Source organism: Lithobates pipiens, unplaced genomic scaffold, assembly GCF_037356315.1.
Source record: "Lithobates pipiens isolate NorthernLeopardFrog02 unplaced genomic scaffold, aLitPip1_a1.2 Scaffold_19, whole genome shotgun sequence".
In the NCBI taxonomy this organism is placed as follows: Eukaryota; Metazoa; Chordata; class Amphibia; order Anura; family Ranidae; genus Lithobates; species Lithobates pipiens.
The window spans coordinates 406,214,882-406,241,246 of NW_027507764.1; the positions used below are offsets into that span (position 1 = coordinate 406,214,882).

A 26,365-nucleotide genomic window follows, 5' to 3' on the forward strand; every position below is an offset into this window, starting at 1 on the left:
AAAAAAAAAAAACAGTCTAAACTATCTCAGGTTATATAGCAGACCTCTCAATTCATACTGTGCTCTTAAGAGAAGTTCAGAAATAAAGAAAACATACATACTTGATGGGGTGAATGCACCATCGATCTGATGCTACAGCAGTCCCCCAGCCACCTCCAAGACAGAGAAGTGCGAACCAAGCCAAGACTAGAGGTCGACCGATATGGGTTTTTCTCTGGCCGATGCCGATATTTAGAAATCATGGCGGCCGATGGCCGATATATGATGCCGATTTTTTTGGGCCGATATGTTAGGCCGATTATTTTATTTTATTTTTTTATCCCCCTTCATCTCATAAAACCTAACAGACACCTTTCCCACTGGGGCGTTATTTTTAGGCGCTTTTGGGCTAAAAATAGCGCCTGTAAAGTGCCTGCAAAACGGCTCCCCTGCAGTCTGTGTGAAAGACAGAGTGCTTTCACACTGAGGCGATGCAAGCAGCACGTTTGAAGTGGTGTATACCGCTTCTCCACCACTCCTGCCCATTGATATTAATGGGCACCACTGCCCAAGCGCATGCAATGCGATTTGGCAGCGGTGCTTCACGGGCGCATTTAACCTCTTCTTCGGCCGCTAGCTAGGATTATATGCGCCCCACTAGCAGCCGAATAGCACCGCTAAAATGATGGTAAAGCACTGCTAAAACTAGCAACATTTTACCATCAACGCCTGCCCGCTCCAGTGTGCAAGCAGCCTATAAAATAAAAACAAGTACTCAAAACTTTTGGACGAAAAAAATAAAAAAAAATGGACTAACTTTAAAAAAAATAAAATAAAAAAAACTAAAATAGTAAAGTTAGTCCATTTTTTTTATTTATTTTTTTTAATCATTAAGTGTATTTTTTTTCCCCCCCAAAAAAATGCATTTGAAAGACCTCTGCGCAAATGCCGTGTGACATAAAATGTTGCAACAACCACTATTTTATTCCCTAGGATCTCTGCTAAAAAAATATATATACTTTTTGGGGGGTCAAAGTGATTTTCTGGCAGAAAATACAGGACTTTTACTTGTAAGCAACAAGTGTCAGAAAAGATTTAGCCTTTAAATGGTTAAACTGAGAACTTCTACACACTGAGATGACTTCATTCATTCAAGTGTAAACATTGTACCTTTCTGTTCTTTTCTTGGCAGACTGCCCAGAGAGGAGGAAAGACATTTCTATGACTACTCAGGCAACTTACACTGACTTCTATTACAGAAGTCATTTCCAAGTCCCGCTGTTCTAAATCGGCCTTTTTATCAGCTCAATCGGCCGATGCCGATTAATTAAAAAAAAACGGCAAATATCGGCCGATATATCGGTCGACCTCTAGCCAAGACTGCTGACTGTCAATCACCAGCTCTTTGCTCTGCCCCTCCAGCACTCACCAGAGCACAGGGCTGAAGGAGGAGCAGCTAATCCAGGTTCAAGAGGCTGATCCAGCTGGCGGTCAAGCATCTGTGTGGATCCCAACATTAAAGCCAGATTCTCTCAGCAGCCTTTGCAGAACAAAGTATACTTGTGTGACTCACAGGAAAAGTATGGCCAAAGCTCCTTTAGGCTGCTTTCACACTGGGGCGGTATTCAGGCGTTACAGCGCTAAAAATAGCGCCTGTGTAGCGCCTGAAAAAAAAACGGCCCCTTTCCCTCCAGTGTGAAAGCCGGAGGGCTTTCACACTGGAGCGATGCGCTGGCAGGACGGTGAAAAAAGTCCTGCTAGCCGCATCTTTGGAGCGGTGAAGGAGCGGTGTATTCACCGCTCCTACCCATTGAAATCAATGGGACACTGCGGCAATACCGCCGGCAAAGCGCCACTGCAGCGGCCCTTTGCGGGCGGGTTTAACCCTTTTTCGGCCGCTAGCGGGGGTTAAAACCACCCCGCTAGCGCCCGCAGACCGCCGCTAAAACGACGGTAAAGCTCCGCTAAAAATAGCGGCGCTTTACCGCCAACGCCGCTCCCGCCCCAGTGTGAAAGCAGCCTTAAAAGCGGGAGTCCGCCGGGAGTTCCGCCGTTTTTTTTTTTTTAAGCCAGCAGCTACAAATACTGCAACTGCTGACTTTTAAAATAGTGACACTTACCCGCCCAGCGCGCCCGCGATGTCGGCACCCGAAGCCGATCTCTCGATCATCTCTCGGGTGCTGTCGCCACCATCTTGGGTATGGGAATCAGGAAGTGGAGCCTTTCGGCTTCATTTCCCGGTTCCCTACTGCACATGCGCGAGTCGCGCTGCGCAATAAGGATGGTAAAAATTTACTTTTCCCATCTAAACAGAGGTCACAAGGCACAAAAACTGAGCCTTACCAATGTATACAGTATCCTGGCTGCTGCATTAGGTTAGCATGCTGCATATTGGTTCACTTTAACCACTTCAGCCCTGGAAGATTGTACCCCCCTTCCTGACCAGAGCACTTTTTGCAATTCGGCACTGCGGTGCTTTAACTGACAATTGCACGGTCGTGCCACATTGTCCCTAAACAAAATTGACGTCCTTTTTTCCCCACAAATAGAGCTTTCTTTTGGTGGCATTTGATCACCTGTGAGTTTTTTGTGCTATAAACAAAAAAAGCAACAATTTTGAAAAAAAATGCAATGTTTTGCTATAATAAATATCTCCCCAAAAATACATTTCCTCAGTTTAGGCCGATACATATTCTTCTACATTTTCTACAAAAAAAAAAAAAAAAAATCACAATAAGCGTATATTGATTGGTTTGAGCAAAAGTTATAGCGTCTACAAAGTAGGGGATAGTTTTATGGCAGTAATGGTGTGGCGATCTGCGATTTTCATCAGGCCTGCAACATTATGGTGGACACATCAGACAATTTTGAAACATTTTTGGGACCATAGGCTATCAGGGCTGTGAAAATGCATTGATTACGGTAAAAATGTTACTGGCAGTGAAGGGGTTAACCACTAGTGGGCAATCAAGGGGTTAATGTGTTCCTCGTTTGTGCTCTAACTGAGGGGGGAATGGGACTGTGCAGGGGAGGTGACAGATCGCTGTTCATACTGTCTGTTCGCCCCTCAGAGAACCAGAAACTATGTTTACACACCCAGATCTCAGTTCTCCGTGTTCCCAGAATGATCACGACTGCTGGGCACTCGCATATGCGCCATGGGCGAGCACACGCCCCCTAGTGGCCAAAGGGTGAAGCGATGTTACACAACGTTGTGTCATCCAGCCATGCCATTCTGCCACAGTACAACTGCGGCGGATGGTCGGCAAGTGGTTAAAGTACTAATAAAAAAAACCCTTCCTTCTTTTTCGTACAGACATAATCATGCCTATATAGCAAATGTAAACCGCAATGCGCTTTCCAAAAATATGTCCCCAGTCATATTACATTTGGGATCCCGCTTCCGATTTCCTAGTCTCATTTCCCTAAACTTCCGTACATGAATGCCCATAGGCAGAGCTTGTGACTGAGCTGTCTGTAGGGTTATGAGCTGCCCGACTGTATGGGCCGAGGGAGCGTTGCCACATCAAGGTGCAATGATGGGTGCAAGTGTGCTCAGAAGGGTGGCACCAGAGGACCCTGCAAGGAAGCACAGTCACCATAAAAATTGGAAATTGGGTAAGAGATTAAGGAATTTCGAACTTTAAATTGCATGTCAATGACAGCAAGAAAACAGAGAAAACAGAAAAAAACTGTGAGTGCAGATGTATGTTACTGCAGGGCTTGACAAATTTGCTTGGAATCTAGGAGCCAGCTAAAAAAGTTAGGAGCCAGGTCGGTAACGGCAATCCAGACCTGTCCCTGGCCTGACATGGAGACGAGTGAGGGGAGGATAGCGCGGCCCCCCCACCTGTCTCCATGTCATTGCCCATAGCTCTTAGAGGGACATTTTTTTTTTTTTTTTTCAAATGACAATTTTTTTTTTTTTTTTATATTGCATTTTAGTGTAAATTTGAGATCTGAGGTCTCTCTGACCCCAGATCTCATATATTTAAGAGGACCTGTCCTGTTTTTTTCAATTACAAGGGATTTTTACATTCCTTGTAATAGGAATAAAAGTGACAATTTTTTTTTTTTTAAAAGCACCGTGAAAAAATAAAAAGTTAAAATAAGAAAAAAAAAATGTTTTAAATGCGCCCTGTCCTGCCAAGCTTGCGTGCAGAAGCGAACGCATACGTGAGTAGCGCCCGCATAGGAAAGCGGTGTTCAAACCACACATGAGGTATCGCTGCGTTCGGTAGAGCGAGAGCAATAATTCTAGCCCTAGACCTCCTCTGTAACCCAAAACGTGCAACCTGTAGAATTTTTTAAACGTCGCCTATGGAGATTTTAAAGGCTAAAAGTTTGTCGCCATTCCATGAGCGGACGCAATTTTGAAGCGTGACATGTTGGGTATCAATTTATTCGGTGTAACATTATTTTTCACAATATAAAAAAATTGGGCCAACTTTACTGTTATATTTAATTAAAAAAATAAGACTTTTTCCCCGAAAATGCGCTTGTAAGTCCGCTGCACAAATACGGTGTGACAGACAGTATTGCAACGACCACCATTTTATTCTCTAGGTTGTTAGAACTCCTAAACACACACACACATACATACACATATATATACACATATATATATATATATATATATATACATATACATACATATACACACACACACAATTTTTTTTTTTTTATTCTAAGTAAAGGTGAGATGGGTGGGCAGTGAAAGCTTCATTAGCATCGCTGGCTGTCATACCAACAGCCACCACTAGATGGCGCCAGATTACAGAACTAAACATAGGACCACAGAAGGCCTCAAAGCCGCGGCCTCAATTACCGGCCGGCGGCGGCGCGGCCCGACACGATCACGCCAGGGGGGGGGTGGAAGGAGACAGGATACCCCCGCTGTGCTGCCCCAGGCGCCAGATCACAAATTCTAGTCGCCAATGCGATCTGGCGCCCGGGGTTTGTCGAGCCCTGTGTTACTGTATGTTATTTTCTAAATGTAAGGATTAAAAACACTGTTAGGGCCGGTTCACACAGGGGGCGATGCGAGGCGTCACCGACTTGCCTCGCCGCGACCTCAGCGGCGACTTGCAAATGACTTCTGTATAGAAGTCAATGCAAGTCGCCCCGAGGTCGCCCAAAAGTAGTACAGGAACCTTTTTTCTGAGTCGGAGCGACTCGAGTCGCTCCTCTCAGAACGGTTCCATTGTACAGAACGGGGGCGACTTGTCAGGTCGCGGCGAGGCAAGTCGTGTCGCCTCGCATCGCCCCCAGTGTGAACCGGCCCTAAAGGTAACATTCCTAACACTAGTGGGCAACATGCAGATTTGAGATGTCATTCATTCACCTGCAATTTGTGCTGCATTCAGATGACAGCACCTGGGAGTCATTGGTAATAAGATCACCACAGCTCATAGAAGAATTTTAGAACCCTTCCATACGGATGCGCTTTTTATGCATAATCACATTGGCTTATAACGAAAGATGCTTTTTGGTGCGCATTTGAAACATTGCGCCAAAGATGGAGCACGCAGGACTTTTCAGTGCAGAGCACCTGCAGTGTGAACACTTGCATAGGATTTAATGGAGAATAGTTTTCATGTACTTTTGTAACCCTTAAAAAGCAGAGCAAAAGAGCACAGGCGTAAAAAGGGCCTAAAAAAGGTAAAACACTACATACAGCACTGTATTCCGGGTTGGAGCCGAGACTTTGTCTCATTCCCCGAACACAGTAGAGTCCATCACAGGTAGTGCTCCGCCACTAAGAGGAAGCAATGTATTCTAGCAATGAATACAACGCTTCCCCCAATTGGCTGAGTCAGAAGTTGTGACATTAGCCCACCTCTCCGACTCAGCCAGAGGAAGCTTTGCGCTCATTGCTAGAATACATTGCTTTCTCTGAATGGCTGAGCGCTGCTGTAAAAGACTCTGTGTTCCAGGTATGAGACAGGAAGTCTCAGCTCAAACCCAGAACACAGTGCTGTATGTAGCCATAGCTACATACAGTTTATACCAGGGGACTCACGTTAGTGAAGGACATAGTATGTAAAGTGTATGAAAAGCTGGGAGTTCAGCTTTAACAAAAAATATTAAAACACGCCCATTTAGTGCAATGATCAGCAAAAGTACAAAGGTGACAAGATAAACAGATGAGGCAACCCGATTCCTATGCCTTTCTGTCGTGCAATGACCACAAGGTTAGCTATGCAAAATTATACTTGTATGCTGACCTAGTGAGTTTTGCTGTAAATATAGAACATGCATGAAAACTTTAAGGCGTCATGCAAACTGAGTGTTAAAATGCAGCTTTTAGGGGAGTTTGCCGTTTTTTCCTCTAAATGCCTCCCCATGTTAGTCTATGTGTAAGAGGCAGAAATAAATAAAAATACCTACTGCTAGTGTGTCCAGGAGCAGCAGCAGTGTTATTTCAGGAAAAAAAAGATGCTAGATGCATAAATACATTTCAATGGCCAGAATATAAGTATTATTCTGGCCAATGAACTTTACACTTTCCATGTACATTTCCAGCACCAGGTTCAAAATGCACTGCACTTGCAGTCTGCAGCAGGTGTCAATGCAATTCAAACAATGTCGCAAATGCAATAAGTTTGCCTGCACAGAAGTACCATGTGATCTGGTTGCAGTAGTGTTTTTTTTTTAAAGTAGTGCATGCACTGTTTTTGGTGTGGTGCAGTGTGATTTGAGTCCATTCAAATTAATGGTCTGAAAACACACTGTGCTCAAATCGCATAGCAATCACCCAGGAATACAAGCAAGGGATTAAAAATGTCAAGCTTAACCGCTTGCCGACCTCCCTATAGCAGTTTTACTGCTACATGTGAGCCGGATCACAATAAAAAATAAAATAATTTTTTTTTTATACACTTCCCCTTGTAAAAGCAGCACACAGTTAACACACAAACACTGGCTAAGTACACAGTTAACCCCTTGATTGCCTCTGATATTAACACTGGTTCCAGGCAAAGTTTCTGAATGTCCACCACAATATCGCAGTCTCACTATAAGTCACTGATCGCTATTACAAAGACTAAAATCACGTTAATCAATACACACTTTTTTAATGGATATGTTTTATAGCATTAAGTAAAAAAATATGTTTTTTTCCCCAAGTGTCAGCCTTTTTTTGTTCATAGCAAAAAAATAAACTCAGTAGGTGGTCAAATACCACCAAAAGGAAAGCTTTTTTTTTTTTTTTTTTTTTTAATACAGAAGAGAGGACACCTTATTTGGGTAAAGTTTCGCACGAACGTGCAAATTTCAGTTAAAGTAACGCAGTGCCGTACTGCAAAAAACAAAATGCAGAATGAAGGCGGTAACTTCCAGAGGTCAAGTGGTTAAAAAACAACACACGTAAATCCCTAGTTACTTCATCTAGTCTTAAAAGCGGTGTTCCACCCAAAAAAAAAAAAAAAATAGGCAGCAGCTACACATACTACAGCTGCTGGCTTTTAACAATAGGACACTTAGCTGTCCTGGAGTAGCGCAATGTTGGCACTGCAGCTGTTTCCATTAGCTGTCGGGTGCTGCCGCCACCATTGCGGGTAAGGGTACCTGGCAGTGTAGCCTTACATCATCACGCCGGGTACCCTACCAGACTCCCGGAAGTGGGAACAGGATACCTGTCTGACAGGTATCCTGTCCCTCCCCCCCCCCCCCCCGAAAGGTGCCAATTGTTGCACAGGAGGGGGAGAGGAGACAAATGAGCGCAAGTTACACTTTTGGATGGAACTCCGCTTTAAGGCCTGTAGACACGATATGAAAATCAGATGGAAAAATTAGTACGACGAGCTGCAATTTTCGGATCGTTAGAATGGTGCTTTCGACAGCAGTCACTTTTTTGGCAGACAAAAGCTGGATGTGCAGACTATAAAATTTGTCAGATGTGAACTCAATGTCCATTTCATTAGCATGGTTTTCGTAGGAAAAAAAAAAAAAAAAAAGTAACAGCAAGATTACGCATGCTCAAACGAAAGAATACATACATCAGAACTGATGTAATGTTTTGTATGTCGTACAAACATTTTCATATTGTGAGTAATCTCTTCACTTTCAACATGACTAGCATGCCACAAAAAAAATAAAACTAAGCGTTTGTACGAGGCTTTAGGCTGGCCATACATGGTCGAATTTCCAAAGAATTTTCTTTTGAAAATCAGAAATTTTGTGTGTTTTGTGATCCGATGGTGCCACCATTGATTTTGAAATTCGACCAACCAAGCCTTCAAATTCACCATGTTGCTAGAGAAAATAATTTTATTTTCTTGCACTCACATGCATTTCTTTTTCGATTACATTTTTGCAGAACTCTCCCAAAATAGATTAGAAAATCGTTAGTTTTTGAAAAAATTTCCAACATGCCCGATTACTCAAACTACCAAAATCAGCTATTTCTGCATCCCATATTGGTGCCAAATTCAAACGAAAATGCTTAGATGATAGATATTTTTGAAAGAAAATTCTTACGAAATTCGACCCATCTATGGCTTTGCCTTAGTTTTGTAAATTTCTCAAATTAATTATAAATCTAATAAACAAAAAAAATAAAGCAAAAACATGTTAAAACATTAATTTTGATCTATGTTAACTTCATAGTTTTTAAATTGGGAAATATATATATATATATATATATATATATAAATAAATAGTATGGTGTGATGTCAAGAGGCAAATATTTATTTACCAAGGAGAAGAAAATAGCAGGTTGGAAACAATTTTTCTAATTCTTAGCAGCCTGACCCTTGCTTGTGGCCATTAGGCGCTCACACCCTGCATATTCCTCGAGTTCAACCTTCCATATCAGATGAGGGAAAAGGATTACACAATTCTCACACCTTGTTCGCACACACTACACTGTGTCACATGGTCTGGTATAACGCATTAGGCTTATTCTTTTTATTATTTGATTTGTTTCATACATTTCATCAAGCATCAATTTAGAACTTTACTATTCTCTGCTGTATAGTTTGACTGAATTTGATACACAAGATAGAAGATATGTTCAACTGAACACACAAAAGCATGAAACCATATTAAATATTCCTCACAAACCACTAATGACATTAGCTTCTTCACAAACCATGGATCCCAAACATCCCAGAGTTAATGGAGCTTTTAAAGCACTAACGTACGCCATTTGTTTTGTCCATTCCCCATTACACTGAGAAGGAAGTCAGCAAGCTATTCCTCTTTACACACAATGGAATTATAAAATATAGGAAATACCCTGCAGTCAAAATCCAAACAGATCAATGTAATAACAATAGGACCACAAGAAAAAAGAACATTCTATACGACACACTATGTGGCACAAAGCAAAGGAGTACCCAATGTCATGTTCTGACCTACTCCTTCCTGTGTCTTGGGCACCATACACACTTAGATTTTCTGCAGACTTTTGTCTTCAGATTTACCAAAACCATGTAGTGCAAGGGCCTGCCTGATTGCATACAAAATGAAACTTTTAGTGCTAGTTCACACCAGACGCAGTTCCGTGTCCTTTTTTTCTGCACTAAAAATGCTTGCATAGTGTTTTCCATGTATTCCAATGGCTCTAGTTCACACCATGTAGGCAGTTTCCAGTGCAGAAACTAACTGGAAAATGACTGCATGGTGCGAACTAGAGCCATTGGGATACACGGAAAACACTGTGCATGCATTTTGTGCAGAAAAAAAAAAGAGCACCCGGAACTGAACGGAACAGCGTCTGGTATGAACTGGCCCTTAAGGTTTGATCTCATATTATATGGTATTGGTAATTCTAAAGACAAAAATCTGCAGAAAATCTAATAGTGTGTATGGGTGTAACTGGTCACTGTGATGGACCAATAGTAAAAGTTTGGGAACAGAAATCATCATCATTTGCAAAACAATTTTAGGTTTCAGGAAGTTTTCTGAAATTCCATTCAAGAACTTCTAAATGCCCACCACTGAGGCATTAAAAAATAGGTGAAGAAGACTACTAAAAAAGGTATTGAAAGTTTAAAGCACCACTCTAGGCAGCAGAAAACATTATGCTTGCATTGAACCTACACTGCAAATGTTAAAGCGGGATTCCACCCTAAAGTGGAACCTCCGCTGATCGGATCCCTCCCCTCCTCCGGTGTCACAATTGACACCTTTCAGGGGGGAGGGGGGTTTTAGATACCTGTCAAAGACAGGTATTTACACCCACTTCCGGGCATAGACTCCCGTGGGAGTCTACGCCATTTCCTGCCCTGCCGCGCTGTCTGCTGGGACACACACGGGTCCCAGTGACAGCGCGGAGATTTCCTATTGCGCGACGCGACTCGCGCATGCGCAGTAGGGAACCGGGAAGTGAAGCCGATTCGCTTCACTTCCTGATTCCCTCACCTAGAATGGCGGCGGCAGCAGCCGAGAGCCGAGCGATCGATCGGCCTCGGCATCGCTGGAACACGGGACAGGTGAGTGTCCATTTATTAAAAGTCAGCAGCTGTAGTATTTATAGCTGCTGGCTTTTAATATTTTTTTTTTTTTGGTGGAATCCCTCTTTAAATGCTTGTAAAGGAAAAGGCTTTAAAATGTACCTTATTCCTCCTTCTGACAGCATTCTACCACATGGTGCTATTAGCATCCCAAAGCAGTTTTTCTTCCTTGCTCCCCCAGTTACAGGCTGACATCATTAAGTACAATACAAGACCAGCAGTGTTGTATTGTACAATAGTACAGCCAGAGCCCACTACTATTTCAGAGCATTGGAGAAGAGAGTTGCTGGCTACTGAGGAAGAAAAGGGATAAGACAAATATAACATCCTATTCCTCTACTTCTAAACTAAATAAGCATTTAACACTAGAAGTTCAAGTGTAAAGTGCCTACTTTACATTGGTAGCCAATGGATGTCTGTCAGCACCCACTAATTAGCTTCTGCTGTGACCAATCACACCAGAAGATGTGTGCCCCCTACCCGGAAGTGCAGAATCACAAACTCAGCCTGCTCTCCTTTCATGATCACACTTGTCCTGATGACTTCCCCCCCACCCCCTGCAGAGCTATTCACTGGAAGACCAGTGCTCTACTGGTCTTCCTTCACCAGTTCTCTGAGCTCCCATATGCAGCAGAGAACAGAGGCTATAGCAGAAAGAAAGAAATGTCTCTCTTCCACCCCCCCCCCCCCCCTTTTTTTCTTCCCTTCATTTATACACAAAAGTTTTACCTTTTATTTCCATTTAAAACAAAATGGGTTGTTTTACAAGGTAAGGGTCCATTCACACAGGGGCAACTCAGATCCGACTTCAGGTCACCCCTAGTCACCTCAGGTCGGACAACATTTAAAAATCAATGTAAGTGAATGAGAGCCGTCTTAATGCACGCTACTGAAGTCGCTCCGACTTCAGAAAAGGTTCCTGTACTACTTGAATCCAACTTGTAGGGGACCGGTACCCATTGATTTCAATGAAGGTCGCCTCCAAGTCGGATCTCCGTCTATACGGAGGCGACTGACAGAATTATCAGCTCTCAAGAGGGAACTCCACGCCAAATTTATTTAAAAAAATTTGGCATGGGTTCCCCCTCCGAGAGCATACCAGGCCCTTAGGTCTGGTATGGATTTTAAGGGGAACCCCCTAAGCCGAAAAAACAGCGTGGGGGTCCCCGCCAGATCCATACCAGACCCTTATCCGAGCACGCTACCCGGCCGGCCAGGAAAGGGGGTGGGGATGAGTGAGCGCCCCTCCCCCTCCTCTGCCGTACCAGGCCGCTCGCCCTCAACATGAGGGGGTGCCTTGGGGAAGGGGGGGGCCGCGTGGCCCCCCCACCCCAAAGCACCTTGTTCCCACGTTGATGAGGACAAGGGCCTCTTCCCGACAACCCTGGCCGTTGGTTGTTGGGGGTCTGCGGGCGGGGGGCTTATCGGAATCCGGGAGCCCCTTTAATAAGGGGGCCCGCGGATCCCGGCCCCCCCACCCTATGTGAATGAGTATGGGGTACAACATACCCCTACCCATTCACCTGTGAAAAGTACAAAAAAAAAAAAAAAAAAACACAACACAGGGTTAAAATAGTTTATTGCACAGCTCCGGGGGTCTTCTCGCCGGACTCCTCCGCTATCTTCTGCTAGCTCTTTTATTAGCGGAGGAGCCCGGCATTCTTCTTCGCCGCCGCCCTCTTCTTCCGACTTCGGGGGTCTTGTCCCCCTCTTCAGTTGTTCTTGTCGGGCCACCGCACCTTCTTCTAGCTCTTTTACAGGCAGTGGCCCGGTCTCCTGTCGCCGGCGGCGAAGAAGAATGCCAGGCTCCTCCGCTAGTAAAAGAGCTAGCAGAAGATAGCAGGGGAGTCCAGCGAGAAGACACCCGAAGACGGAAGACCACCGGAGCTGTGCAATAAAATATTTTAACCCTGTGTTGTGTTTTTTTTTGTACTTTTCACAGGTGAATGGGTAGGGGTACGTTGTACCCCACACTCATTCACATAGGGTGGGGATCCGGGGGCCCCCGGATTCCAATAAGCTCCCCACCCGCAGACCCCGACAACCAACGGCCAGGGTTGTCGGGAAGAGGCCCTTGTCCTCATCAACATGGGGACAAGGTACTTTGGGGTGGGGTGGGCCGCACGGCCCCCCCTTCCCCAAGGCACCCCCCATGTTGAGGGCGCGCGGCCTGGTGCGGCTCAGGGGGGGGGGGGGGGTGCTCGCTCGTCCCCACCCCCTTTCCTGGCCGGCCGGGTAGCGTGCTCAGATAAGGGTCTGGTATGGATCTGGGGGGACCCCCACACCGTTTTTTCAGCGTAGGGGGTTCACCTTAAAATCCATACAAGACCTAAGGGCCTGGTATGCTGTCGGAGGGGGTACCCATGCCAAATTTTTTTTTTTTTATAAATTTGGCGTGGAGTTTCCCCTTGAGAGCTCATTTTCTGATTGGCCGTGGCAAAAGTCGTCTGGCCTGGGGCGAATTAAAGTCGTGTTGTAAGTCGCCCCAAGTCGTGTTCAAGTTGCCTCCAAAAGTCATGCTGAAAGTCGCGTTGCCCCTGTGTGAACGGACCCTAAGGGTTCACATATATGTTAATGCACAATATGCATTAAAGTGATTTTCTATAAAAAATAGCAAAGGCGAGACTTACAAACATGTTATACTTAGCTATCTGCAGTGGATTTGCACAGAGCAGCTCTTCTCAGGGCCCTCTTCGGTGCTCCTGACCTCTCCCACCTGTCTTAATGCATATAATGCATTAAGAAAAAAAAAAAAACCTGGACTTTAACACCAGGCACTTTCCCCCCTTCCTGCCCAAGCCAATTTTCAGCGTTGTCACTTTTTAAATGACAATTACACAGTCATGCTACACTGTACCCAAACAAAACGTGTTTTATCATTTTGTTCCCACTAATAGAGCTTTCTTTTGGTGGTATTTGATCACCTCTGCTGTATTTTTTGCTAAACAAATAAAATAAAAAAGACCAAAAATTTTGGAAAAATATAAAAGTTTTGTTGTTTCCGTTATAAAATTTTGCAAACAAGTTAACTCCTTCACTGATGGGCATTGATGAGGCTGCACTGACCAGCACTGATAAAGCGACACTGATTGGTGGGTATCCCTGGGTGGGGCTGCACTAATAAACAATCAGCACAGACGACCCCCCCAAGGAGGGCAGCCGATCGGATCTCCTCTACTCGCGTCTGTCAGACGCAAGTGAGGAAAAGCCGATAAAAAGGCTCTTCCTGTTCACACTGATCAGCCGTGATTGGACACGGCTAATCACGTGGTAAAGAACCTCCGTCAGGGGCACTTTACCGAGATCGGTCTTGCAGACTGTAAAACAGCAGCTTTCGCAGCGATGCGCACCCCCTAGGACACGTGATCACGGCTTATCCAGCTGTAGGTCATATGATGCCCCAGTCAGGATAACTGAACCACTTCCCGGTCGTCATTTTGCTATAGGCAGGGCGGGAAGTGGTTAAAGTAAAAGCTTTTGGCTTTCGAAGCACTTATACGTAAATGTATTTTCTTGGGATTTTATGTGATAGACCAATAAAAAGTACGACATAATTGTATGCGCAACGTCCTATCGCAGCCGCGGGGGAGCGCGCAACGTCATGGTGATAGAAGGCGCACAGCTGAGGCAAAAAAAAAAAAAAAAAAAGGTTTAGTAAGGCTGCTTTCACAATGCAGCCACCTGAGAATTAGTAAATCTCAACTCGCTTTAGCACCACTATTCGGGCAGTAGTGGGGCACTTTTAACCCCCAAGAAGGAGTTGCATCTCTCCTGAAACGGTTTTCAGCTGCTTCGGAATCACTGCCCATTCATTCCAATAGGTGGGGGCAGTCTGGGAGTGCTGTATACGGCGCTCCTAAACCGCCCCAAAGATGCTGCTTGCAGGACTTTTTCTATCACCCTGTAAGCGCACCGCCCCAGTGTGAAAGCACTCGGGCTGGCAGTTTTCAGGCGTTATTTCTAGCGCTGAAACACCTGAAAAACTGCCGCAGTGCGAAAGGGGTTCAATGGAGAGATTTGTGCCGCACATACATTGTGACACCACACTAGTTATAAATGTCTCTTATTTAGATTGGGTTCACGGTTTTCCTCTTTAGCGCACTGCGGTGCCATTCATATTAAATGGCGCAACGCAGCTCCAGTGCACGTGTTGCTGCTCGTTACTCTATGTTGCACAGCATGTCTTTCGCTTACTTTTCTGAGGGACATTTTGCTCTGTTGCCAGGCGTTTATCTAAACGAGTCACCTTAACATGACACAGGGTAAGGCGTTAAAGACCAACACATGTGAAAAGCATGAGCCCAGGAGGAGAAGACTGGAACTGGTCACACATGTGAACGAGCCATCCAGGCCTGAGCAGTCCTGGCCTCTCTCTGGGGGTGGGATCCCTGGGAGAAGGCCAAGAATGGAGATCCGCAGACAGGCAAGTGACAGGGCTGAGGTGTGGGCCTCCTGCCATCTAACATACACACAGCCCCTGTGACAGGACTCCCCGCTCCTTCTCCCCCTCACACTGCACCGTTTACCTTTGAATTTGAGCTCGTGAGGCGGGTCGAGGACCAGGATCTGCTCGTGTTTGGACATGTTGGCCCCGCCGGCTGCACACATTCACCTCACTGCTGAGACGCGGCGGGGAAGGAAAGGCGACGACAGGCCTCCAGTCCGAGGCAGGCACAAAATGACACCAGGGAAGATGCTAGATCGGAGTGGTTTGAAGGAGGAGGTGACGTCACGGCCATGTGACCGTACCATGTGACCTCCTGACATGGCAGTCATGTGACCGGGCCATGTGAGCGCCGGAACAGAGCGGGAAGAGAAGCAGTGGGGATGAGGTGGCAGAGGAAGGGAAGGGGAGGGATAAGGCTAAGTGAGGAGACACATTAGGTCTAGACAGTTCGCTATCATATGGAGTTCTGTACTTACTGAGCAATGCTTATTAACCCTTCTCCCAAACACTGACACCCCCCTCAGCTCAGGCTGACACTCCCTAACACTACAAGGCTCCATTCACACCTGAGTGGTCTGCAGTAGGGATGAGCTCCGGCGCGTTCACACGCTCCACGTACAGAGCCCGCCAGGAAGGCGGCGCTGCGCTAATCGCAGGCAGTGAGACATTTCCAGATCTCTGCAACCGTACATCAGGACAATGTCTCACTGCCTGTGATTAGCGCAGCGCCGTGCCAACTTCCTGGCGGGCTCTGCACGTGGAGAGTGCGAACATGCCCGAGCCCATCCCTAGTCTGCAGCCGTTCCCTTTTTTTATGAGCAAAACCGTATATTCAGGTATAAAAATTGTAAAAAAAAATCACAAATCAGTCTAATCACCGACGCACCAATCACAGTGTCCCTGATAAACATTGTCATATTGTCCCTAATCACAAACACACCAGTTACAGTGTACCTGATCACCACCACACCACAATATTGTTCCTAAATCACCAGTTACAGTGTCTAATGTCCTGGTGCTTCAAGGCCTCCAAATAAGTAATGTGGATAAGTAGTCCGGAAATTAGTTGTGTAATTTATGCGTCTAGAACACCTGAAGCCGCTCCTTGAATTTTTGGCCCCTCTGACTAGGCTGTGAAAAAGTCTCACACATTTGGTATCCCCATATTCAGGAGGAGCAGCAGAATGAGTTTTGGGGTGTAATTATAATGCCCCATACACACGGTCGGACATTCCGACCACAAAATCCGTCAGATTTTTTTCCCGACGGAAAAACTTGTCTTGCATACACACGGTCGCAGAAAGTTGTCAGAAAATCCGATCGTTTGGAACGAGGTGACGTACAAAGCATATGACAGGACGGGCCAGTAGCTTTCCTTTCCAAATTTTTTCTGAGCATGCGTGGCACTTTGTGCGTCGGAAATTCTCTGCACACGATCGGAAAAAGTCCAATCGGATTTTGTTCTCGGAAAATTTTAGATCCACATAGAGCCCACACACGATTGGATTTTGCGACAACATAATCCGATCAGACTTTTTCCGTCGGAATTTCCGACCGTGTGTATGGGGCATAAGTATAAAACACAGTAGATCAGGATTGTTGCATTTTCAACATCAATATATACACCATAGTTTTTAGACTCTATAACTTATAGAGCTTTAGTCTTACACAGACTCTATAATATAAAGCGATTTGGGTTATTTTTACTTTAAAAAAAAATGTAGTAGAATTAGGGCTGTGGAAATTAAAGATTAATTTCTCCATTAATCGTTAATTTCTTTGATCGATCAACTCTCCACTGGCTTCAGGGAGTTCAGTCGGAGATCCGGTGACGTCACGGACATCGACTCCTCCCCCTTCCCCAAGTGCCTCCATCTGCTAATGAAGGGAAGGGAGAGGAGTCGGGTGACGTCAAAGTTCTGATTGAACGTAACGCATACGGGGGAAGAGCTACGCATGACGTCACCTGCTGCTGCCCTACAGAACTAACACGATTGTCGGCTTTACATGCTGTGTTTTTTTCATCTTTATGTGAATAGTTTGTGTTTGTGTTTGAACAGCCCAGCACACACCTGACCAATCAGTATGCTGGCTGTTCTCAAAATCAGGACCCACGACTAGGGATTTCATCCCACCCAGATCTCTCAGAAATCCCTGAGCTCCAGGTCCCAAAGTGAACTTTACAAAACACTGAGGAAACTGAAAGGCCAGTTTCCTCTTCATGATACATGCTCCCTGGAGCCTCTCAGCCTGTCTGGTTGAGAATTCTGGTTCACATCGTCCTTCTAGACCCTGGCAGGGCAACACTCTGCCACCTATCCTCCCCGCTGTTTCGACCCCAGAGGGGGCGTAACACACCAGCCAAACCTCTTCAAAATGGCATCTCTGTGCCAGTTACCACCAACAAGGGCCAAACCCAGTCTTATCAGATGACTTTCCCTATGTCCCCCTGCTACACTGACTTGGGTACTACAAGTGACGTGGCAAGTGAACGATCCACAACTTGTGGCAGGTGACGTGGCAAGTGGATAATCCACAACTTGTGGCAAGTGACGCGGCAAGTGACGTGGCAGGTGGACAATTCACACCTTGTGGCAGGTGGCGTGGCAGGTGACGTGTCAAGTGACCTGGCAGGTGACATGGCAAGTGGACAATCCACGACTTGTGGCAAGTGGACAATCCACAACTTGTGGCAGGTGACGTAGCAAGTGACCTGGCAGGTGACGTAGCAGGAGACGTGGCAAGTGGACAATCCACAACTTGTGGCAGGTGACGTGGCAAGTGGACAATCCACAACTTGTGGCAGGCGATGTGGCAAGTGGACAATCCACAACTTGTGGCAGGTGATGTGGCAAGTCACGTGGCAAGTGGACAATCCACAACTTGTGGCAGGTGTCGTGGCAAGTGACACGCTAAATACAAGTGCACTGCTGCTCTCACAGCTGCTGCTACTCACTCTGGTCTCACAAAATTGCTGAAATAGTTAATACTGTTTTTGAGCTTGGGGAGGGTCTATGATGTTAGCTTAACTAAACGCTTCTAGACGCAAATGCGGTAAAACGCAGCTAAATCGCGTCAAAACAAGCGCTTCTAAACGCTGATTTCAGCTTTTAAAAACATGTGTTCAGCAGAGTTTGCACCGGCGTCTCGTGTGCATGAAGCCTAAACAGTACCATTTGAAAGTATTCAGGCAGGCCCTTGCTCTACATGCTTTGGTGAATTCATCCATAAATATGACCAAAAAAAAAAGGTAGGTATAGTGTGTATGGGTTTGGCAAAATCAGCAGACAGAGTAATGGTATCAGTCAGTGGCGGAATTATAGGCAGGGGTCAAGTCCTGGGGGAAAAAGTGTGGGAACTCCCACCCAAGATCCACACCCCCCACCAAAAAATAAAATAAAAAATGATACGCTCATATGCACAAGCCCTTCAAAAGTGGTATTTTTCATCCAATTTTCGTATTGTGTGTATGAAGCTTAACTGTTAGTACATAAAAAAAAAACAATTCTCAATAAACATAAATACGGTAATTCTCTGAATAATCAGCATTCATTCAATTGTGCTTCCATGCAAATGTGAACATTGTGTTCTGATCTTTATTGGGGAATTTTATTTTGTATATAGAGTGTTTATGTGGTGAGTTTACACTTTTCATTGAACAGAGTTTGGATAACACAGGGTTAAACGGAAAGGTCATAAATTAACTGCACATTATCTGGACAGAATGCTTGGGGAGATAGTGATGTGTTCCTGCTTAGGAGATGTATGTTAGCTTTGCCAGGTATTGTGCTCAGCTTACCACCCCAAACTGATGTTCCTCCCTCAGCTCACCTCTCTCCCTGCATGTCCTGTGAGCAGAATAGCTGTGCTCCTCCTCTGGGTTCTCTCATCATATGGCACTGAAGATAGAGGAGGGGGAGATTCAGCGGGACACACAGAGCAAGTATGCAGGACAAGGAGGGGGAGGATGAGGAGACAGAAAATCAGGAGGGGCCAACGGGGAGGAGCGCATCACGAGAGGTCTGACTAAATACAATATCTTAGCAGCAGGGACCTGATCTACCCGTCAGCTAGCTGTGATTGACAATGCCTGAATGGTCAGGTGTGTGACATTTACTATTGCGAGCTGTGTCGGCGGCTGCTGGTGTAGCACCTGCCATACAGCTCGCATACTTCAAAGTCTTGCAGGACATGGCTGCTAATGGGAACTGAGTTCCTGTTGTGGAAAAAGTACAGGAACTCCGTTCCCATGAGTTCCCGCAGGACTTGAGCCCTGATTATAGGGGTCGCCGAGATCGCCATGGCGATCGGGCCCTTTGCTGTACTCTTCGCTAGGAGGGGTGGCTGAGACAAGCTCCCCAATCGTCAGCCGATTCCGAACTGTAATCAGCACTGTGCAGGGAGCTCTTCACATTAGCCTTTAGTGAAAGCAGTGTGTGCTCTTTGTCTTCCCCATGGTGCAGTACCCAGCAGGAAGTGCCAAGGTAAAGGACTGCTGTTTTTTTTTTTTACTATCTATCTACTGTGTGTGTGTTTATATGTGTGTGCATGCATGCGTGTGTGTGGGTGTACATGTATGTGTGTGTGCATGCATGTGTGTATGTGATTGTGCATGTATATGTGTGCATGCATGTGTGTGTGTGCATGTGTGTATGCATGTGTGTGTGTGTGAATTGTATGTGTGTGGGTGTGCATGTATGTGTGAGGGTGTGCATGTATGTGTGAGGGTGTGCATGTATGTGTGTGGGTGTGCATGTATATGTGTGTACATGCATGTGTGGGTGTGCATGTGTGTGTGGGTGTGCATGTGTGGGCGTGCATGTGTGTGTGTGTGTGTGTGTGTGCATGCTTGTATGTCTGTGTGTGTGCATGATGCATGTATGTCTGTGTGTGTGTGCTCATGTATGTATGTGTGTGTGTGTTCATTCATGTATGTGTATGTATGCATGTGTGTGTGCATGTGTGTGAGTGTGCATGTATGCATATGTATGTATGTGAATGTGTTTATCAGTAGCGGTCCATCCAAAAGGGTGCACAGGTGCCGCCCCCTTACTCCAGCCACTCCCTCTATGACCAATGGATAGATTCATGCATAGCATAGCATGAATCTATCCATGGCCACTACTACCACCCCCATATTTAGGTGTCCGGTCCCTTTTGGGGCACTGGACGCCTGAATTACAATGGCGGGGGGGGTGTTTTTGACCATAGGCTCTAAGCCCTTGTACACACGGTCGGATATTCCGATGGACAATGTCCGACAGGACCGTGTTGTCGGATAATCCGACAGTGTGTGGGCTGCATCGGACTGTTTCCGTCGGAATATCCGACGGACCAGGTTTTACAGCTTGGCTATAACATTTTCTGACAACATGATCCGACCACGTCAGTTCCGATCGTGTGTAGCCTAGTCCAATGGACAAGGTGCCACGCATGCTCACAATAAAATTCTGAGACGGAAGCGCTCGCTCAGGTAAAACTACCGCTCGTAATCGATATAGCACATTCGTCACGCTGCAATGTTAAAAATTCTTTCGTGCAGCGCATTCTCTTTTTATTTACAATGCTCCAAGAATGAAGTTGCTTTGCTGCTCATATTCACACACACTTCTCCCAAACGTATTTCTTTATTCTTTTTACTCATTTCAGCAATACAATATTTTAATTCATCACATCTACCCAATCTTTTTTATTTTTATTTTGTGGTTGGTTTTTTTAATCAGCATCTCCTTTTTTGACAGTTTGCTCATCTTTGCATTTTTTTTTGGTGTGTTTTGTGTGTCAACTTACCACAACACCATTATTATCTTTTTAATTTATTTTTTTATTTTTTAATCTACAGGAGGTTGTTTGGTGTTGGTGCCCGTTGTTATTCGTTTGACTTTGTATTTTTGAAATGTACCTGCCTACTCACAAATAAACTGTCCTTTTTTTTTTTTTTTTAACCAGAGTAAGGTTTATTGAGCATATAAAAAAAAAAGATTACATAACAATACACAAACAAAAATAGGCGCAACAGGCACCAAATACTATGAAGAAGGGTACATTCCATGTCTGACATAACATACTGATACATACAGTGCACACAACATCATGTCTACAGATAATATATGTATACGTTCAATAGAGTGCCCAGGCGGGCTCGTCAAAGGGGACTATTGCTCACCCCCTGCGCACAATGTCTACCTTGTGCAGCTGTGGGGAGTTTCCAACCTTCTATCCCATATTTTATGAAATTTAGTCGGGCATCCTCGGTTGGAATAAATAAGTCTTTTGTAGGGTAAGGTTTGGTTAACAGCTCTCTTCCACTGCTGGACCGTCGGGGGGTCAGGTCTAAGCCACAATCGAGCTATCTGCATCCTAGCAGCGAAGAGAGTCTCCTGTAAAAGGATCCTAACATATTTACTTTCCTCCCGAAGGGGGAGGAGACCGAGAATACATTGGCGTGGGCAAAGTGTGAGGGGAGACCCCATATGGTCATGTAGAAATTGGATTATCTGAGCCCAATACCTTTGAATGGGGGGACAGGTCCAGATGAGGTGATAAAATGTGCTGACTGGATCGCCGCACCGGGGGCACACAGGGTCTAGGTCGGGTTTGTACTTAGATAGCCGCCCAGGGGTGACATAGGAGCGATGAAGTATATAAAGGTGGGTCCGCCTATCCGACAATTTGGGGGAGACCTCAGTCGACACCGACAATATCTCTCCCCAGTGCTCGTCCTCTATCGGTCCAACATCAGCCTCCCATCTAAGTTTAAGACTGTAAGCATGGGCCGTAGCCCGAGGGGCGAGGAGGTGTGCGTAGATGGTTGAAGTGAGCTTATGGGAATCATTACCAAGAACCAGACTTGCCAAGGGAGTGCACGCCAGGGTCGGGGGCGCAGTCCCAAACTGGGTCTGCAATGCATGGCGGACTTGCAGGTAGCGAAAAAACACATGATTCGGGAGGCCGAATTCATCCTTGAGTGCCTGGAATGTCTTGACACCCTGAGTTGTGTAGAAATGAGACAGATATATGACCCCCCTACATATCCATATCTTGTAATCCGGTATCCCCAGCAGCTCCGCTAGATCAAGGTTATCCCAGAGAGGTGTATGTGCGTGCAAGGAGGAGGCCCCAGACCTAGACTGCGCCACACGCCATACCCGGCCATGGTGCGCAACCATGGCATGTTTATAGCTCGAGCTGGAAATATCTCTATGTTTGCAAAAGAGAATTTGGAAGGGATGTGCAATAACATCTGTTATCGAGGTGCACACCAGGAGGGAGTACCGCAATTTGTCATAGGTGTTCAAATAATAGAAATGGGAGAGCTGGGAGGCCAAGTAGTACGTCTCTAAGTCAGGAAGTGCAGCGCCGCCGAGGCGGACCGGGCATTTGAGGGTCTGCCAGGCCAACTTATGCCTGGAAGAGCCCCAAACGAACGAGTTAAGGATCGATTCCATATCACGGAACTATCGCGGTGGTATATGGAGTGGGGCATGCCAAAAAATGTAAAGGAGCTTGGGGAGAAGAATCATTTTGACGAGTCCCAGGCGGCCCATGACCCCGAGGGGGAGCCTGGACCAAACCTGTGTCTTCCGTTTCAGAAGGGGGTAGAGGGGTTCAAGGTTAAGGCTAACGTATTCCGCGAGGGAGCGAGAGCAGTGTATGCCGAGGTATTTGATGCGATCCGTACGCTCAAGAGGTAATAGGGCCTGCGTCCTCGTGGGAGCGGTGATATCTAAGGGGAGAATTTGGGACTTGGACCAATTAATGCGGAGGCCTGAAAAAGCACCAAAACGGCTAATCACTTCCAAAACCGCCGCTAGGGAAGGGCCTGCATCCTCCAGATATAGCAGCATGTCATCCGCATAGAGGCTGAGAACCTCCGACAGCTGACCCGCGCGGAGACCACGGATGCCCGGGTGCGCTCTGATGGCAATAGCCAGGGGCTCCACCAATGCATACAGCATGGGCGAAATGGGGCACCCCTGACGTGTGCCTCTTGATAAAGAAAAGGGGCTGGAAATCTGGCCATTAACAAGGACTCGGGCAGTGGGGGCCTGGTAGAGAAGCTGTATCCAGCGCACGAATTTAGGGCCAAAACCAAAACTGTGCAGGCATTCCCACAGGTACCCCCACTCCACCGAGTCGAATGCCTTTGCGGCATCCAGGCTAACCACCACCCTAGAACCAATATTGTCATGAGAGGCTTGTAGGTTCATAAACAGTCTCCTAAGGTTAAAGGCCGTGTTCTTTCTGGGCATAAAACCGGTCTGATCTGTGTGTATAAGGTGAAGTATTACCTTATTGAGTCTGAGGGCGAGGATCTTGGCCAAGATTTTTACGTCTAGCTGCAGGAGCGAAATGGGACGGTATGATTCGGGGTAAAGGGGGTCTTTGCCTGGCTTAGGAATGAGAACTATCAGTGCTTCGTTCATGGAGCGGGGGAGCACACCGGTATCAAATATGTGAGTGTATAGCAGGTGAAGCTTGGGGAGCAGAACCTCTTGAAACTGGGCGTAAAACTCCCGGAGAAGGCCATCTGAACCTGGGGCTTTAGAAGGTGGCAAGCATGCTATAGCCTCCGCTATACATTCCTTCCAAGAGCTCCACCTGGGAGTCTGTAAGGACCGGGAAATCCACCGTCTGCAGCAGGGCACGCAAGTCGTCCAAGGAGCCGGTGGCCTCAGAGGTGTATAAGTCGGCATAAAAGCGCCGAAATTCCTGGGCCACCTCCAGCGGATCCGACAGCGTGGCTCCAGCCGCAGACATGAGCTGGACCACAACCGGGGGGCTGTGATCCAGGTGAGCCATGTAGGCCAGCAGTCTCCCAGCCCTCTCCCCATATTCATAAACTTTTTGTTTACTGTAAAAAACCTTCCTCCCCGCTCTATCTAGGTGCAGTTGATCAGTGAGTCTAGACTGTAGTCTCAATTTAGAGGAGTTGGAGGGCGTAGGATGCGCAAGGAAGGCGCTCTCCATTTCCCCTAGCACCTTTTCAGCCTGCTGTATTGCGAGCCCCGAGGAGTTCTTAAATTGACTAATACGAATGGACATTAGCATGCGGGCGTGCAGTTTAAAAGCTTCCCAAACCAGACCAAATGATGTAGAGTCCGTATTGGTCCGGAAATAGTGAACCCACTCACGCTGGACGGCCTCCAAATCGGGGAGAGCCGTCAGCCAGAATGGGTTCAACCTCCACAGACGGGACACCGGAGTGGAGGGCAGGCGGAGCCTGGCCCAGCAGGGCGAGTGATCAGACAAGACCCTGATCCCGAGCCCCGCATCCAGAAGGTACGGAAGCAGGGTAGGGGAGAACAGGATCAGGTCTATCCGGGACATGGCATTATGCGCTGGCGTGAAGCATGCGTACTCCCTCCGGGTAGGGTGCCTATATCTCCAGACGTCCGTCAGAGCAAATTCGGCGAGGAAACTGCCAAATCTAGTCTGCAGCGGGGGAGGGGAGGACACAGGGGACCGGGTGAGTCTATCAAGGGCGGGGGACACTACGGAGTTAAAATCGCCTAGCCATAGAACTGGCAGTGTGGGGTGCTGTAGCATAAAATCAATCCCCTCCTGGAGGGCCTTAACCACTTGCTTACTGGGCACTTAAACACCATTCTGCCCAGACCAATTTTCAGCTTTCGGTGCTCTCACAATTTGAATGACAATTACTCAGTCATGCAACACTGTACCCAAATGAATTTTTTGTCCTTTTTTTCCCACAAATAGAGCTTTCTTTTGGTGGTATTTGATCACCTCTGGGGTTTTTATTTTTTGCGCTATAAATGAAAAAAGACCGAAAATTTTGAAAAAAAAACGCATATTTCTTTGTTTCTGTGACAAAATTATGCAAATTATTAATTTTTCTTCATAAATTTTGGTCACAATTTATACTGCTACATATCTTTGGTAAAAATAACCCAAATTAGTGGATATTATTTGGTCTTTGTGAAAGTTAGAGAGTCTACAAGCTGTGGTGCGAATCGCACAAAATTGATCACATCTGATGTACTGGTGGCCTATCTCGCTTCTTGTGACCCGAACAAGTCAGGAAAGTACAAATACCCCCCAAATGACCCCTTTTTGGAAAGTAGACATTCCAAGGTATTTAGTAAGAGGCATGGTGAGCTTTTTGATGTTGTCATTTTTTTCCCACAATTCTTTGCAAAATGAAGATTTTTCATTTTTTTTATTTTTCTCCACAAAATTGTCATTGTAATAGGTTATTTCTCTCACGTGGCATGTGTATACCACAAATGACACCCCCCAAAAAATTCTGCTACTCCTCCTGAGTATTACAATACCACATGTGTGGGACTTTTTCACAGCCTGGCCACATAGAGAGGCCCAACATGCAGGGAGCGCCATCACGTGTTCTAGAAGCATAAATTACACATCTAACTTGTTGACTATTTATTACACTTTTGAAATACCAGGACAATGACACGTGACACTGATGACAGATGGCACTGATACGTGGCAATGATGACACTTATACGTGGCACTGATGACACGTGGCACTGATGACAGATGGCACTAATATGTGGCACTGATGACAGATGACACTAATTTGTGGCACTGATGACACGTGGCACTAATACGTGGCACTGATGACACGTGGCACTAATACGTGGCACTGATGGCACGTGGCACTAATACGTGGCACTGATGACACGTGGCACTAATACGTGGCACTAATACGTGCCACCGGTGACAGATGGCACTAATACGTGGCACCAATGACGCGTGACACTGATGACAGATGGCACTGATAAGTGGCATTGATGACACGTGACACTGACAACAGATGGCACGTGACACTGACAGGTGGCACTGATGACAAATGGCACTGATGACAGATGGCACTATGTGGCACTGACACGTGGCACTGACGACACGTGGCACTGGGGGCAGGTGGCACTGGGGGCAGGTGGCACTGGGGTGGATGGCACTGGGGGCAGGTAGCACTGGGGTGGATGGCACTGGGGGCAGGTAGCACTGGGGTGGATGGCACTGGGGGCAGGTAGCACTGGGGTGGATGGCACTGGGGGCAGGTAGCACTGGGGTGGATGGCACTGGGGGCAGGTAGCACTGGGGTGGATGGCACTGGGGGCAGGTAGCACTGGGGTGGATGGCACTGGGGGCAGGTGGCACTGGGGTGGATGGCACTGGGGCGGATGGCACTGGGGCAGATGGCACTGGGGCAGATGGCACTGGGGCGGATGGCACTGCTGGGGGTGGATGGCACTGCTAGGGGAGGATGGCACTGCTAGGGGAGGATGGCACTTTATTTAATTTTTTTACTTTTTTTTCTTTCAGTCAGAACGGCTGCCGCTGCAGCCGTTCATCTCTCCCCTCTCGCACTGTCTGTGCGAGGAAGGAGAGCGGCGCTGAGAGATGATCTCATATGTAAACATATGAGATCATCTCCCATTGGATACGCCGATCACGCTGTAAACGGCCGCTGTGATTGGCCGTTTACAGCGAT

The 26,365-nt window shown here is 46.5% G+C and overlaps 1 protein-coding gene across 1 annotated transcript in view; it reads right to left on the bottom strand.

Moving 5' to 3' along the window:
* Positions 1 to 15,176, bottom strand: part of VAPA (VAMP associated protein A) — an 83,663-nt gene extending 68,487 nt beyond the window's left edge. The window contains exon 1 of the mRNA XM_077492447.1: positions 14,966 to 15,176. Coding sequence (XP_077348573.1) covers positions 14,966 to 15,047 — 82 coding nt within the window. The 5' untranslated portion in view covers positions 15,048 to 15,176. The remainder of the gene's footprint in view (positions 1 to 14,965) is intronic.
* Positions 15,177 to 26,365: the final 11,189 nt, after the last annotated feature.